The sequence below is a fragment of the Chroicocephalus ridibundus genome, chromosome 18 (assembly GCF_963924245.1).
Source record: "Chroicocephalus ridibundus chromosome 18, bChrRid1.1, whole genome shotgun sequence".
Classification (NCBI taxonomy): Eukaryota; Metazoa; Chordata; class Aves; order Charadriiformes; family Laridae; genus Chroicocephalus; species Chroicocephalus ridibundus.
In genome coordinates this window covers 7,900,498-7,917,715 of record NC_086301.1, presented here as the reverse complement: position 1 = coordinate 7,917,715, position 17,218 = coordinate 7,900,498, and the positions used below count along the sequence as shown (strand labels likewise).

The window sequence follows — 17,218 nt, the reverse complement described above, 5'->3', positions numbered from 1 at the left end:
GCAAAATGCTGGTGCCGGCGCGGGGCTGGGCTGGACCCAGCAGGATTAATTGGGGTAACGAGGCCAACTGTGGCCCTTTTTGGGGTGCAACTAAGGTTGGGGGTGGGGGTATTGATCCCTAATTGCTATTTTTTTATTTAACGCCGGTTTTAATTGCCGGGCCGTGGAGCCCCCCCCCCCCGCCCTCCCCGCTCCCCCCAAGCACCCCGGATGCAGCCAGCGGCAATCGCTTTGTCCCCCCCCACCCCAGGGCTTTATTGAACCTTTAAAATCCGAAGCGCGCGGTCGGTCGCCTTCACGGCGTTCGGGTGCTGCCACGGGAGCCCCCGCCAGGAGAAGGAGGAGGAGGAGGAGGAGGAAGAGGAAGAGGAGGAGGAGGAGGAGGAGGAGGCAGGTGGGGTGCAGGGGGCTCAGGTGGCGGGCAGCCAGACTTTCTGGGTGCTGACGACGTCGCTGAGCTTGCCCTTGATTTTCAGGAAATGCCTCTTGAACTCCAGGCCGTCGCCCTGCGCGGGGAGAGACGGGGGGGGGGGGGGCGGGGGTGTCGCATCGACGTGCGCCCACCTCGCGTCGCCTCCCGCCCTCCCTTGCACCCGCCGCGCAGGCCTTTGCGCCCGCTGGGCACCACCGTGCGCCGCCTCGCACCCGACCTGGCACGGCCCTGCATCACCTTGCATGGTCCTGCACCACCTCGCACCCACCTTGCATGGTCTTGCACCCACCTTGCACAGTCCTGCACCACCTTGCATGGTCCCGCATCACCTTGCACCCAACCTTGCATGGTCCTGCATCACCTTGCACCCAACCTTGCATGGTCCTCCACCACCTTACACCCAACCTTGCATGGTCTTGCACCCACTTTGCACGGTCCTGCATCACCTTGCTTGGTCTTGCACCCACCTTACGTGGTCTTGCACCACCTTGCATGGTCCTGCACCACCTTGCACCCACCTTGCATGGTCTTGCACCCATCTTGCACCCACTTCGCATGCTCCTGCATCACCTTGCTTGGTCTTGCACCCACCTTGCATGGTCCTGCATCACCTTGCTTGGTCTTGCACCCACCTTACGTGGTCTTGCACCACCTTGTACCCAACCTTGCATGGTCCTGCACCACATTACGCCCAACCTTGCATGGTCTTGCACTCACCTTGCGTGGTCCTGCACCACCTTACACCCACCTTACACGGTCTTGCACCACCTTACACCCACCTTACATGGTCTTGCACTACCTTGCATGGTCTTGCACCCACCTTGCATGGTCCTGCATCACCTTACACCCACCTTACATGGTCTTGCACCCACCTTGCACGGTCTTGCACCCACCTTGCACCCAACCTTGCATGGTCCTGCATTACTTTGCATGGTCTTGCACCCACGTTACATGGTCTTGCACCACCTTGCATGGTCCTGCACCACCTTGCACCCACCTTGCACCCACTTTGCATGGTCCTGCACCACCTTGCACCCAACTTTGCATGGTCCTGCATCACCTTGCACCCAACCTTGCATGGTCCTGCATCACCTTACACCCAACCTTGCATGGTCTTGCACCCACTTTGAACGGTCCTGCATCACCTTGCATGGTCCTGCATCACCTTGCACCCAACCTTGCATGGTCTTGCACCCAACCTTGCATGGTCTTGCACCCACTTTGAACGGTCCTGCACCACCTTGCATGGTCCTGCATCACCTTGCACCCAACCTTGCATGGTCTTGCACCCACTTTGCACGGTCCTGCATCACCTTGCTTGGTCTTGCACCCACCTTACGTGGTCTTGCACCACCTTGAATGGTCCTGTATCACCTTGCACCCAACCTTGCATGGTCCTGCATCACCTTACACCCAACCTTGCATGGTCTTGCACCCACTTTGCACGGTCCTGCATCACCTTGCATGGTCCTGCATCACCTTGCACCCAGCCTTGCATGGTCTTGCACCCAGCCTTGCATGGTCCTGCACCCACCTCGCACCCACTTTGCACGGTCCTGCATCACCTTGCATGGTCCTGCATCACCTTGCACCCAACCTTGCATGGTCTTGCACCCAACCTTGCATGGTCTTGCACCCACTTTGAACGGTCCTGCATCACCTTGCATGGTCCTGCATCACCTTGCACCCAACCTTGCATGGTCTTGCACCCAACCTTGCATGGTCTTGCACCCACTTTGAACGGTCCTGCACCACCTTGCATGGTCCTGCATCACCTTGCACCCAACCTTGCATGGTCTTGCACCCACTTTGCACGGTCCTGCACCACCTTGCATGGTCCCGCATCACCTTGCACCCAACCTTGCATGGTCCTGCATCACCTTGCACCCAACCTTGCATGGTCCTCCACCACCTTACACCCAACCTTGCATGGTCTTGCACCCACTTTGCACGGTCCTGCATCACCTTGCTTGGTCTTGCACCCACCTTACGTGGTCTTGCACCACCTTGCATGGTCCTGCACCACCTTGCACCCAACCTTGCATGGTCTTGCACCCACTTTGAACGGTCCTGCATCACCTTGCATGGTCCTGCATCACCTTGCACCCAACCTTGCATGGTCTTGCACCCAACCTTGCATGGTCTTGCACCCACTTTGAACGGTCCTGCACCACCTTGCATGGTCCTGCATCACCTTGCACCCAACCTTGCATGGTCTTGCACCCACTTTGCACGGTCCTGCATCACCTTGCATGGTCCTGCATCACCTTGCACCCAACCTTGCATGGTCTTGCACCCAACCTTGCATGGTCTTGCACCCACTTTGAACGGTCCTGCACCACCTTGCATGGTCCTGCATCACCTTGCACCCAACCTTGCATGGTCTTGCACCCACTTTGCACGGTCCTGCATCACCTTGCTTGGTCTTGCACCCACCTTACGTGGTCTTGCACCACCTTGCATGGTCCTGTATCACCTTGCACCCAACCTTGCATGGTCCTGCATCACCTTACACCCAACCTTGCATGGTCTTGCACCCACTTTGCACGGTCCTGCATCACCTTGCATGGTCCTGCATCACCTTGCACCCAGCCTTGCATGGTCTTGCACCCAGCCTTGCATGGTCCTGCACCCACCTCGCACCCACTTTGCACGGTCCTGCATCACCTTGCATGGTCCTGCATCACCTTGCACCCAACCTTGCATGGTCTTGCACCCAACCTTGCATGGTCTTGCACCCACTTTGCACGGTCCTGCATCACCTTGCATGGTCCTGCACCACCTTGCACCCAACCTTGCATGGTCTTGCACCCACTTTGCATGGTCCTGCATCACCTTGCTTGGTCTTGCACCGACCTTACATAGTCTTGCACCACCTTGCATGGTCCTGCATCACCTTGCACCCAACCTTGCATGGTCCTGCACCACCTTGCACCCACCTTGCATGGTCTTGCACCCACTTTGCACGGTCCTGCACCACCTTGCTTGGTCTTGCACCCACCTTACGTGGTCTTGCACCACCTTGCATGGTCCTGCATCACCTTGCACCCAGCCTTGCATGGTCCTGCACCCACCTCGCACCCACTTTGCACGGTCCTGCACCACCTTGCATGGTCCTGCATCGCTTTGCACCCAACCTCGCATGGTCCTGCATGGACCTCGCACCCGCCTCGCGTGGTCCTGCACCACCTTGCACCCAACCTTCCATGATCCTCCATCACCTCGGACCCACCTCGCACGCTCCTCCATCACCTCGGACCCACCTCGCACGGTCTCGCAAGTCCCCGCATCGCCTTGCCCCCACCGCGCCGCCATCGCGCGCCCGCCCTGACCCCCCCCACCCCGCCCCCCGCTCACCTTGGAGAGGCGAAAATCCACCAAAATCTTGCCCTCCATCTCCACCAGGTTCACCTTGAAGATGAGCTTGTTGTTCCTCCTGTCCGTGGTCGAGATGGTGACCTGCAAACCGGCAGCGAAGCGGGGGTGTCCCCAGATGATAGGCAGACGCAACGGCGTGGTCGGGGGTGTGGGGGGGGTCCCACTCCCTGATTTGACCCCCCGATCCCTACCTGGTTGGTGCAGCTCTTCTTCCAGCCGTACCCCATCTTCTCACACACCTCCTTCAGGGCGCGGTACGAGCCGTCGGCGTCCAGTTTGGTGAAGAAGCGCGTCATCCGCTTCACCAGCCGCTGCCACGGGCTCTGCCGGCCGCCCCCCCGGGCCAAAACACACACACACACAAAAAAAAAAAAACACAAAAAAAAAAACCAAACCCACCATCAAAAGTTACGAATCCCCGCAAAGTTGGAGCCGCAGCTCGGGAAAAAAATCCCGGCAACGTTGCGGAGCTGCACCCCCTGATGGCAAACGCCGCCAGCTGCAGCGCCCGGAGCCCCCGCGCGGCGAGGTGACGCCCCCCAAAATATTACAAACACCGGGCAAAATCGCACCGTTGCTCCCCCGCCATCCTAAATGCTGTGAAGGCGCTCCTTAATCCCGTCTCCGGAATGCAAAAGGCGCGTCCCGAATACAATAAATAGCGCAACGTGGGACCCCGGTGTTCTCAATCGGATGCATCCCCGATATCGTGACGTCGCTCCCCGATATTATATATACTGCGGAGTTGCATCCCAAATCCTGCACGGCTGCATCCCGGGATGCTAAAACCCGGCCAAGCCGCATCCCCGATATCGCCAAGTCGCTCCCTGATACGACACATAACAGGAATTTGCATCCCAAACGCTGCACGGCCGCATCCCGGGATGACAAAACATCGCAAAGCCGCATCCCCAGATGATAAAACCTGGCAAAGCCGCGTCCTGGGATGACAAAACCCGGCAAAGCCGCGTCCCCAGATGATAAAACCTGGCAAAGCCGCGTCCTGGGATGACAAAACCCGGCAAAGCCGCGTCCCCAGATGAAAAACCTGGCGAAGCCGCATCCCCGATATCGCGACGTCGCTCCCTGATATTATATATACTGCGGAGTTGCATCCCAAACCCTGCACGGCCGCATCCCGGGATGCTAAAACCTGGCAAAGCCGCATCCCCAGATGATAAAACCCGGCAAAGCCGCGTCCTGGGATGACAAAACCCGGCAAAGCCGCGTCCCCAGACGAAAAACCTGGCGAAGCCGCGTCCCCGATATCGCAACGTCGCTCCCCGATATTATATATACTGCGGAGTTGCATCCCAAACGCTTCACGGCCGCATCCCGGGATGATAAAACCCGGCCAAGCCGCATCCCCGATATCGCCAAGTCGCTCCCCGATACGACACATAACGGGAATTTGCATCCCAAACGCTGCACGGCCGCATCCCGGGATGACAAAACATCGCAAAGCCGCATCCCCAGATGATAAAACCTGGCAAAGCCGCGTCCTGGGATGACAAAACCCGGCAAAGCCGCGTCCTGGGATGACAAAACCCGGCAAAGCCGCGTCCCCAGACGCAAAACCTGGCGAAGCCGCGTCCCCGATATCGCGACGTCGCTCCCCGATATTATATACCCTGCGGAGTTGCATCCCAAACCCTGCACGGCCGCATCCCGGGATGCTAAAACCCGGCCAAGCCGCATCCCCGATACCGCAACATCGCTCCCTGATATTATATATACTGCGGAGTTGCATCCCAAATCCTGCACGGCCGCATCCCGGGATGCTAAAACCCGGCCAAGCCGCATCCCCGATATCGCCAAGTCGCTCCCTGATACGACACATAACAGGAATTTGCATCCCAAATGCTGCACGGCCGCATCCCGGGATGACAAAACATCGCAAAGCCGCATCCCCAGATGATAAAACCTGGCAAAGCCGCGTCCTGGGATGACAAAACCCGGCAAAGTCGCGTCCCCGATATCGCGACGTCGCTCCCCGATATTATATATACTGCGGAGTTGCATCCCAAATCCTGCACGGCCGCATCCCGGGATGCTAAAACCCGGCCAAGCCGCATCCCCGATATCGCAACATCGCTCCCTGATATTATATATACTGCGGAGTTGCATCCCAAACGCTGCACGGCCGCATCCCGGGATGATAAAACCCGGCCAAGCCGCATCCCCGATATCGCCAAGTCGCTCCCTGATACGACACATAACGGGAATTTGCATCCCAAACGCTGCACGGCCGCATCCCGGGATGACAAAACATCGCAAAGCCGCATCCCCAGATGACAAAACCCGGCAAAGCCGTGTCCTGGGATGACAAAACCCGGCAAAGCCGCATCCCCAGACGAAAAACCTGGCAAAGCCGCGTCCTGGGATGACAAAACCCGGCAAAGCCGCGTCCCCAGACGAAAAACCTGGCGAAGCCACGTCCCCGATATCGCGACGTCGCTCCCCGATATTATATATACTGTGGAGTTGCATCCCAAACGCTGCACGGCCGCATCCCGGGATGCTAAAACCTGGCAAAGCCGCATCCCCGATATCGCGACGTCGCTCCCTGATATTATATATACTGCGGAGTTGCATCCCAAACGCTTCACGGCCGCATCCCGGGATGCTAAAACCTGGCAAAGCCGCATCCCTGATATCGCAACATCGCTCCCTGATATTATATATACTGCGGAGTTGCATCCCAAACGCTGCATGGCCGCATCCCGGGATGATAAAACCCGGCCAAGCTGCATCCCCGATATCGCCAAGTCGCTCCCCGATACGACACATAACGGGAATTTGCATCCCAAACGCTGCACGGCCGCATCCCGGGATGACAAAACATTGCAAAGCCGCATCCCCAGATGATAAAACCTGGCAAAGCCGCGTCCTGGGATGACAAAACCCGGCAAAGCCGCGTCCTGGGATGACAAAACCCGGCAAAGCCGCGTCCCCAGACGAAAAACCTGGCGAAGCCGCGTCCCCGATATCGTGACGTCGCTCCCCGATATTATATACCCTGCGGAGTTGCATCCCAAACGCTGCACGGCCGCATCCCGGGATGCTAAAACCTGGCCAAGCCGCAGCCCCAGGAGCGCCACGTCCCATCCCGCCGTGACAAACGCTGCACGCCCAGCGTGCCCCCCACCCTGCCCGACCCCCCCGCCCCGTGCGGCACCTGGGAGCTGCCGGGGGTGCCGAGGAGCTGGCTGTTGAGCAGCATGTGCTCGGGGCAGGCGGGCTGCGAGAAGCTGATGCCCTGCACCAGGCGGTCGATGGTGGTGGCCCCGTTGTCCCACAGCGTCCCCCCCGTGCCGGGTTCCGGCTGCGACGTGGAATAGCCCGACTTCTCCTCGCTGCAAGGCAAGGGGAGATGGGGGACGGGGGGCGGGGGGGGGGGATCAGCAAGGACGGGGAAGGGGGAGAAAGGGGAAGCGCAGCGTTTTGGGATGTTCTGGGGCGCGCGCGAGGGTAAAGGCGGGTTTTGCGCTTGCACCGCCCCGGTGGGCACCGAACCGCTGCCGGGGGGGGAAGCGGGGAGAGCCCTGCGGCGTGCAAAGCCCCCCCGGCGCGGAAAGAACTGCAACGTGCAAACCCCCCCCGCCACCGGCGCCGTGCAAAGCCCCCCGCGCCGTGCAAAGCCCCGGAGCGCGCGAAGCCCCGGAGCGTGCGAAGCCCTGCGGCGCGCGAAGCCCTGCGGCACACGCGGAGGCCGGCGTCGCGCGCAGCCCCGCGACGCGCAGAGCCCCGCAGGGCGCAGGCCTGCCAGAAACCTCCCGCTGCCCCCGGAGCCACCACCCCGGCGGCACGGACACGCAGGGACATGGAGGGACACACAGGGACGTTGAGGGACGTACAGGGACATGGAGGGACAGGGACGGGGAGGGACATACAGGGACACGGAGGGACACAGAGGGACCCACAGGGATACAGAGGGACACAGAGGGACCCACAGGGACACGGAGGGACAGGGACGGGGAGGGATGTGCAGGGACACGCGGGGATGTGTAGGGACATGGAGGGATGCGCAGGGATGTAGAGGGACATAGAGGGACGTACAGGGACACGGAGGGACACGGAGGGACCCACAGGGACACGGAGGGACCCACAGGGACACGGAGGGACAGGGAGAGGGAGGGATGCACAGGGACACGCGGGGATGTGCAGGGACAGGGAGGGATGCGCAGGGACACGGATGGACACAGAGGGACCCACGGGGACACAGAGGGACAGGGAGGGACACTCAGGGACATGGAGGGACATACAGGGACATGGAGGGACACGGAGGGACGCAGAGGGACCCACAGGGACGGGGAGGGATGTGCAGGGACACGTGGGGATGCGCAGGGACACGGAGGGATGCGCAGGGACGTTGAGGGACACAGAGGGACATGGAGGGATGTGCAGGGACACGGGGGGACACAGAGGGACCCACGGGGACACGGAGGGACAGGGACGGGGAGGGATGCGCAGGGACATGGAGGGGCACAGAGGGACCCACGGGGACACAGGGGGACATGGAGGGACACGGAGGGACAGGGAGGGACACGCAGGGACAGGGAGCGGGAGGGATGCACAGGGACATGGAGGGACACAGAGGGACCCACAGGGACACAGGGGGACATGGAGGGACACGCAGGGACAGGGAGCGACACGCAGGGACAGGGAGCGGGAGGGATGCACAGGGACACGCGGGGATGTGCAGGGACAGGGAGGGATGCGCAAGGACACGGACGGACACAGAGGGACCCACGGGGACACAGAGGGACAGGGAGGGACACGCAGGGACATGGAGGGAGAGGGATGCACAGGGACACGCGGGGATGCACAGAGACGTTGAGGGACGCGCAGGGACATGGAGGGACGTACAGGGACATGGAGGGACACAGAGGGACGCAGAGGGACCCACAGGGACGGGGAGGGATGTGCAGGGACACGGGGGGATGCGCAGGGACACGGAGGGATGCGCAGGGACACGGAGGGACGCAGAGGGACGCAGAGGGACCCACAGGGACAGGGAGGGATGTGCAGGGACACGTGGGGATGCGCAGGGACACGGAGGGATGCGCAGGGACGTTGAGGGACACACAGGGACATGGAGGGATGTGCAGGGACACGGGGGGACACAGAGGGACCCACGGGGACACGCAGGGACAGGGAGGGGGAGGGATGCACAGGGACACGCGGGGATTCACAGGGACGTTGAGGGACATACAGGGACATGGAGGGACGTACAGGGACACGGAGGGACACAGAGGGACAGGGAGGGGGAAGGATGTGCAGGGACGCGCAGGGATGCGCAGGGACAGGGAGGGATGCACAGGGACGTAGAGGGACATACAGGGACACTGAAGGACGTACAGGGACACAGAGGGACAAGGAGGGACACAGAGGGACCCACAGGGACACGCAGGGACGGGAAGGGATGCACAGGGACACGGGGGGATGCACAGGGATGTTGAGGGACACACAGGGACATGGAGGGATGTGCAGGGACACGGAGGGACACAGAGGGACCCACGGGGACACAAAGGGACATGGAGGGACACGCAGGGACAGGGAGGGACACGGAGGGACAGGGACGGGGAGGGATGCAGAGGGACACGGAGGGATGCAGAGGGATGTGCAGGGACACAGAGGGATGTGCAGGGACGCAGAGGGACGCGGAGAGACACGGAGGGACGTGCAAGGACACGGAGGGACGCGGAGGGACGCGGAGGGACGCGGGGGCTCACCCGAGCGCGCCCTTCACGGGCGAGAAATCCATGTCGGAGCGGACGTGCTTGGAGAAGCCGCCGGGGGAGTCGGCGACCCCCCCCGAGGACACGCGAGCCCGCTTGACGCCTGCGAAGGGACAAGACGCCCAGTGACACCCCCCCCAAATTTGGAGGGGGGGGTTGAGGGGGGGGGCAGCGCGCTCCCCGGCGTCCCCTTACCCTTTTTGAGGGGTTTGCTGAACCACCGATCCTTCTTGATGTCGGGAATGGTGATCCTGGCCGTCGGGCTCTCCGTCAGGATCTTGTGCAGCAAAGCTGGGGGTGGGGGGGGGACACACACGGGACGGGAGATGGGTGACCCCCGGGGCGGCACCGGGAGCCGCCGGGTGCCGGTGACTTACCTAAGGGCGCCGAATCGATCTTCTTCCAAGGCGGGAGGTAGGTTTTCCGCTCTTTCCAGTCGCTGTATTCCTGGCAGGCGTCGCTGGGCTGGTCCCAGGGCAGCTCTGTCCCAGGGGAGAACCCGCGGCACCCGGGATACGTCCCCTTACGCATCCCACGCGTTCCCGGCCCCCTTTCATATACGGCCCCTACGGATTCCGTACACACACCCCCCTCCGCCTTTCACATACGCCCCTCTGCTTTTCATACACAACCCGTTATACATTCCGTACGTATTCCGTACGTACGCCCCTTATGCACCTCGTATACCGCCCCCCCCCCGCATTTCATATACACCCCTTATGGATTTCCTATGCAGCCCCTCCGCATCTCATATGCCCCCCCGTGCATTTCATATACGCCCCTAATGCGTTCCATATACAGCCCTTAGACATTCCATACGTACAGCCCTCGTACATTTCATACTCCCCCCTTATGCACTTCACGTCCCCCCCCCGGTGCATTTCACACACAGCCCTTATGCATTCCATACGTGCACCCCTTATGCATTTCATATACGCCCCTCACATATTTCATATACATCCCCCCTGCATCTCGTATACCCCCCCGCATCTCATATAATCCCCCCTGCATCTCATATACCCCCCATCTCGTATACCCCCCCGCATCTCATATACATCCCCTATGCATCTCATATACCCCCCCATCTCATATGCCCCCATCTCATATACATCCCCTACGCATCTCACATATCCCCCCATGCCCCATCTCATATACATCCCCTCTCCATCTCATGTACCCCCCCACACCTCATATACCCACCCCCCATCTCATATACCCCCCCGCATCTCATATAGCCCCCCATCTCATGTACATCCCCCCATCTCATATACCCCCCATCTCATATACCCCCCCATCTCATGTACATCCCCCCCATCTCATATACCCCCCCATCTCATATACCCCCCCATCTCATATAACCCCCCATGTCACATACATCCCCCCCACATCTCATATACCCCCCCATCTCATATACCCCCCCATCATCTCATATACATCCCCCCATCATCTCATATACATCCCCCCTGCATCTCATATACCCCCCCATCTCATATACACCCCCCCATCTCATATACACCCCCCCATCTCATATACATCCCCGCATCTCATACGCCCCCCCCCGCATCTCATATACATACCCCCCGCGTCTCATATACCCCCCATCTCATATACATCCCCGCATCCCATATACCCCCCCATCCCATATACCCCCCCATCTCATATACATCCCCGTATCCCATATACCCCCCCATCTCATATACCCCCCCATCTCATATACATCCCCGCATCTCATATACCCCCCCTGCATCTCATATACATCCCCCCCGCATCTCATATCCCACCCCATCTCATATACATCCCCGCATCCCCTATACCCCCCCCGCATCTCATATACCCCCCCCGCATCTCATATACCCCCCCATCTCATATACATCCCCCCATCCCATATACCCCCCCATCTCATATACATCCCCCCATCCCATATACCCCCCCATCTCATATACCCCCCATCTCATATACATCCCTGCATCTCATATACCCCCCCCGCGTCTCATATACCCCCCCATCTCCTATACCCCCCCATCTCCTATACATCCCCGCATCCCATATACCCCCCCGTCTCATATACCCCCCCGTCCCATATACCCCCCCCGTCCCATATACATCCCCGCGTCTCATATACCCCCCCCGCAATTCATATACCCCCCCATCTCATATACATCCCCCCCGCATCTCATATACCGCCCCCCCGCATCTCATACCCCCCCCTCTGCATCTCCCGCACCCCTGAATGCCCTTTACACACACACCCCCCCCCGCTGTGTCACCTGCGTCCCCCCGAGCGTGTCACCCCCCGCCCCCCCCCCAGGCCCCCCCCCTCCGCCGCGGGCGCCCACCTCCGGCCAGCATGGCGGTGAGCACCACGCCGCAGGCCCAGACGTCGACGGGCTCGGCCCTGAAGTGGGGGCGGCGCAGCAGCTCGGGGGCCACGTAGGGCAGGGTGCCGCACGTCCTGTTGAGCAGCCGCTCCCGGCCGTTGTGCCTGAAGACGGTGGCCAAGCCGAAATCGGAGATTTTCAGGTTGTCTGGGCCCCAAATTCATCAAAGGCGGAAAATTTCAAAAAGGGCGAAGGAAAAAAAAAAAAAGGGCGAGTCAAATCCCAAAAGCGGGCGGGAAAACGGAAAGGGCGACGGCGCGTGAACCGGAAAGCCACGGCGCAAGCGGGGAGGGAAAGGGAATTTCAAATCCATCTTAAAAGCAAAATTAAGCCAAGTTTCACAATTTTCGTTTTAAAATTAAAATCCGAAACCGAAAAGGAACAGCCGAAGTCGGAGCAAAAGGAAATTAAATTTCAAGCGAAAACGTCACAGCGCGAGGCAACGCAATTTAAAACTCAAAAAATTAATCTCAAAACTACCACCGAAATTAAACGAAGAGGAAACCTTAAGAGCAAAACTAAAAAGTAATTTAACGTTGAAAATTAATATTGAAATTAACAACACACTTAACGTTTGAAATGAAAATTTCAGATTTCAAACGTTTGAAATGAAAATTTCAGATTTCAAACGTTTGAAATGAAAATTTCAGATTTCAAACGTTTGAAATGAAAATTTCAGATTTCAAATTAAAGTTAAAAGTCATTTAAAGCCTCTTAAAATCAAAAGCAAACTTCAACCAAAACTCAAAACGAAAATTCAAAATCAAAAAGGTGACTTAAAACTTAAAATTAATCTTAAAATTAAAACCACCGTTAAACTAACCCTTTGCATTCGCTTTCAAAACGAAAAGTTAAAATAAAGAAGCGTTTTGCAATTTGAGTGCCGCGATTAAACGCAAAACTCAGTTAGATTTCAAAAATACATTTTAAAAAGCCGTTTTAACGTTCGGATAAAAAGTAATTTAAAACTTCAACGTTGAAATTAAGAGTGAGATCCCAGCGAATTTGGAAATTAAGTTTTAAAATAAAACATTAGAATTAGAATAAAATGCAAGAGAAGACTTTTAAGTCATATTAAAGTTAAAAAAAACCAAAGTTAAACTAATTTTTAAAGTGAAATTTTAAAATTAGAAATTAAAATTAAAGGCAATTTAAAGCTTAAAATCGATGTTAAAATTAAAACCAAAAGTAAACTGAATTTTAGAAGTAAAACGGAAATTAAACTAAATTTTCAAATTGATTTTTAAAATGAAAAACGAATGTAAAATTTCAAATCGCGGGCAAGACCAACAGGAAATTCAGTTTTGACGTTAAATTTTAATGCGAAAAGAGAAGGTAATTGAAAACCTAAAAGGCACATTCCACCAAAAAACCAAAAGCGAATTAACCCTTAACGGGAAATTTCGAAAGCGAGAAAGGAGTTTGCCGCGGCAAATTACCGTGGAAATTAAACCCCGAATCGAATCGAATCGCATCGAATCGACCCCCCCCCGCCCCAACCTCGCTCATCCAGCAGCAGGTTCTCCGGCTTCAGGTCGCGGTGGGTGATGCCGATGCCGTGCAGATAGACCTGGGCGGGGGGAGAGAAGGGTCAGCGTCGCGCGGGGCGGGCGGAAACCCGCCGCCGTCGTCGTCATCGTCGCCTTCGTCCGGCGTCGCCTCCGCGCTCACCACGCCGGCGATCAACTGCTGGAAGAAACGCTGCGCCTCCGGCTCCGGCATCCCGATATCCGGTTCTGCGCCGGTGAGGGAAAAAAGAAGAGCGTTGAAGCCTTCGTTTCGTTGTTCGACGCCGTCGCCGTCGCGGCGGCGACGTCGGCCGGCCGAGGCGGGCGGAGGCGGGCGCACCGATGCGGTCGAAGAGCTCGCCGCCGCTGCAGTACTCCAGGAAGAGGAACTGCGTGGCCCCCTCGCGCCGGTGGCCGTAGAACTTGACGACGTTCTCGTGGTTGAGCATCTTGTTGATGCAGATCTCCTTCTTGATGTTCTCCGGGCAGTCGGCCGCGCGCTTCATGTCCACGATCTTCACGGCCACGGCTTCCTCGGTGCGGCGGTTGACGGCCAGCTGCACCCTAAGGCGGGCAAGGCGGGGGGCACGTGACGGGCAAGTAGTAGTGGCCAAAGGAGGGGCAGGCAACGGCCAAGGAGCGGGCAAGCAGCGGGCAGACACAGGGCACGCAGTGGCCATGTAGTGGGCATACGACGGCCAAGCAGGGGGCAAGCAATAGCCACATAGTGCGCATGCAATGGCCAAGCAGGGGGCAAGCAGTGGCCAAGCAGGGGGCAAGCAGTGGCCACATAGTGGGCATACGATGGCCAAGCAGGGGGCAAGCAATAGCCACATAGTGCACATGCAATGGCCAAGGAGGGGGCATGCAGTGGCCACATGAGGAGCATGCAATGGCCAAGCAGGGGGCAAGCAGTGGCCACATAGTGGGCATACGATGGCCAAGCAGGGGGCAAGCAGTGGCTACATAAGGGGCATGCAATGGCCAGTCAGGGGGCAAGCAGTGGCCACATAGTGGGCATACAATGGCCAAGCAAGGGGGCAAGCCGTGGCCACACAGTGGGCATGCAATGGCCAAGCAGGGGGCAAGCAGTGGCCACATAGTGGGCATATGATGGCCAAGCAGGGGGCAAGCAATAGCCACATAGTGGGCATGCAATGGCCAAGCAGGGGGCAAGCAGTGGCCATGTAGTGGGCGTACAATGGCCAAGCAGGGGGCAAGCAGTGGCCACATAGTGGGCATATGATGGCCAAGCAGAGGGCAAGCAATAGCCACATAGTGGGCATGCAATGGCCAAGGAGAGGGCAAGCAGTGGCCACATGAGGGGCACACAATGGCCAAGCAGTGGGCAAGCGGTGGCCACATGAGGGGCATGCACTGCCCAAGTAGCAGGCAAGCGGTGGCCACATAAGTGGCAAGCAATGGCCAAGCAGGGGGCAAGAAGCGGCCATGTAGTGGGCAAATAAGGGGCATGTAACAGCCAAGCAGCAGGCAAACAGTGGGCAAGCAGTGGGCATACACAGGGCAAGCAATGGCCATGCAGCGGGCAAGTGGTAGGCGTGTGATGGGCAAGCACTGGCCAAGTAGCAGGCAAGCACTGGCCAACTAAGGGGCAGACAATGGCCAAGGAGCGGGCAAAGCAGTGGGCGCACGAGGGGCACGCAACAGCCAAGTGGCACGCAATGGCCAAGCAGTGGGCAAGCAGTGGGCAGCATGTGATAGCCAAGCACCGAGCACATAAGTGGCATGCAACTGTCAAGCAAGGGGCAAGCAGTGGCCACACAAGGGGCATGCAAGGGCCAAACAGTGGGCAAGCAGCGGGCACATAAGGGGCTCACAATGGGCAAGCAGTGGGCAAGCAGCGGGCTCACAACTGCCAAGTGGTGGGCAAGCAGCGGGCAAGCAGCGGGCATACACAGGGCAAGCAATGGCCATGCAGCGGGCAAGCAGTGGCAACATAAGGGGCATGCAATGGCCAAGCAGTGGCACGTAAGTGGCACGCAGTGGCCAACCAGTGGGCAAGCAGCAGGCATACACAGGGCAAGCAATGGCCACGCGGTGGGCAAGTAGTGGGCAAGTGATAGCCAAGCAATGAGCAAACAGTGGGCACATAAGAGGCATGTGATGGCCAAACAGTGGGCAAGTGGTGGGCATACACAGGGCAAGCAGCGGCCATGCAGCGGGCAAGCAGTGGCCACATAAGGGGCATACAGTGGCCAGGCAGGGGGCAAGCAGCAGGCACACAACTGCCAAGCGGTGGGCAAACAACGGGCACACACAGGGCAAGCAATGGCCACACGGTGGGCAAGTAGCAGGCAAGTGATAGTCAAACAATGAGCAACTAGTGGCCACATACGGGGCATGCAATGGCCAAGCAGTGGCCACGTAAGGGGCACGCTATGGCCGAGCAGGGAGCAAGCAGCGGGCATACACAGGGCAAGCAATGGCCACGCGGTGGGCAAGTAGTGGCCAAGTGACAGCCAAGCAATGCGCACGCAGCGGCCACATAAGGGGCACGCAGTGGCCAAGCAGGGGGCGAGCAGCGGGCACAGACAGGGCACGCAATGGCCACGCAGAGGGCATGCGGTAGCCAAGCAGCGGGCACATAAGGGGCACGCAATGGGCAAGCAGTGGCCACATAAGGGGGAATGCAAGGGCCAAGCAGCGGGCAAGCAGTGGCCACATAAGGGGGAATGCAAGGGCCAAGCAGTGGGCAAGCAGTGGCCACATAAGGGGCATGCAATGGGCAAGCCGTGGCCACATAAGGGGCATACAGTGGCCAGGCAGGGGGCAAGCAGCAGGCACACAACTGCCAAGTGGTGGGCAAACAACGGGCACACACAGGGCAAGCAATGGCCACACGGTGGGCAAGTGATAGTCAAACAATGAGCAACTAGTGGCCACATAAGGGGCATGCAATGGCCAAGCAGTGGCCACGTAAGGGGCACGCAGTGGCCAAGCAGGGGGCGAGCAGCGGGCACAGACAGGGCACGCAATGGCCACGCAGAGGGCATGCGGTAGCCAAGCAGCGGGCACATAAGGGGCACGCAATGGCCAAGCAGTGGCCACATAAGGGGGAATGCAAGGGCCAAGCAGTGGGCAAGCAGTGGCCACATAAGGCGGATGCAAGTGCCAAGCAGTGGCCACATAAGGGGCACGCGATGGCCAAGCAGCGGGCACATAAGGGGCACGCAATGGCCAAGCAGTGGCCACATAAGGGGGAATGCAAGGGCCAAGCAGTGGGCAAGCAGTGGCCACATAAGGCGGATGCAAGTGCCAAGCAGTGGCCACATAAGGGGCACGCGATGGCCAAGCAGCGGGCACGCCGGGGCGTGCAAGTGGCACACGCCGGGGGTCCCCCCGCGCAGGCAGCGGCTGTGCAAGGGGCGGGCGAGCGGCGGGGGCCAGCGGGCGAGCGGCGGGGGGCAGCGGGCGAGCAAGAGGCGCGCAAGGGGCAGCAGCCCCGACCCCCCCACCCCGCCCCCGGGCTCCCCCCGCCCCGGACTCACTCCCCGTAGGCGCCCTCGCCCAGCGTCTGCACCAGGTCCCAGTCCTCCACGAACGGCACCGCCATGCCCGGCGCCGGCCCCGCTCCCGCCACGCCGCCCTTTCCCGCCGGCGCCACCGCGACACGCCCCGCCTTGCGCGCGCAGCACGCCCGAGCCCCGCCCCCGGAGACTCCCGGGTCCTTCCGCCCGCCCGCCCGGAACGCCCGGGTCCTCCATCCACCGCCCCCCACATGTCACTGGGGGATACTGGGAGGCACTGGGAGGGCACTGG

General features: G+C 59.3%; 1 protein-coding gene across 1 annotated transcript; it reads right to left on the bottom strand.

Annotated features, from left to right (window-relative positions):
• Positions 1-241: 241 nt before the first annotated feature.
• CHEK1 (checkpoint kinase 1) lies at positions 242-17,073 on the bottom strand. Its single transcript, XM_063355288.1, has 12 exons — positions 16,948-17,073; positions 13,779-14,002; positions 13,602-13,666; positions 13,431-13,500; positions 11,889-12,077; positions 9,930-10,034; positions 9,748-9,843; positions 9,547-9,655; positions 6,990-7,167; positions 4,003-4,134; positions 3,791-3,892; positions 242-506 (listed from the first exon to the last, which is right to left on the bottom strand). The coding sequence occupies exons 1-12, from the start codon at positions 17,010-17,012 to the stop codon at positions 411-413; spliced, it is 1,431 nt and encodes a 476-aa protein (XP_063211358.1). The 5' UTR covers positions 17,013-17,073; the 3' UTR covers positions 242-410.
• Positions 17,074-17,218: the final 145 nt, after the last annotated feature.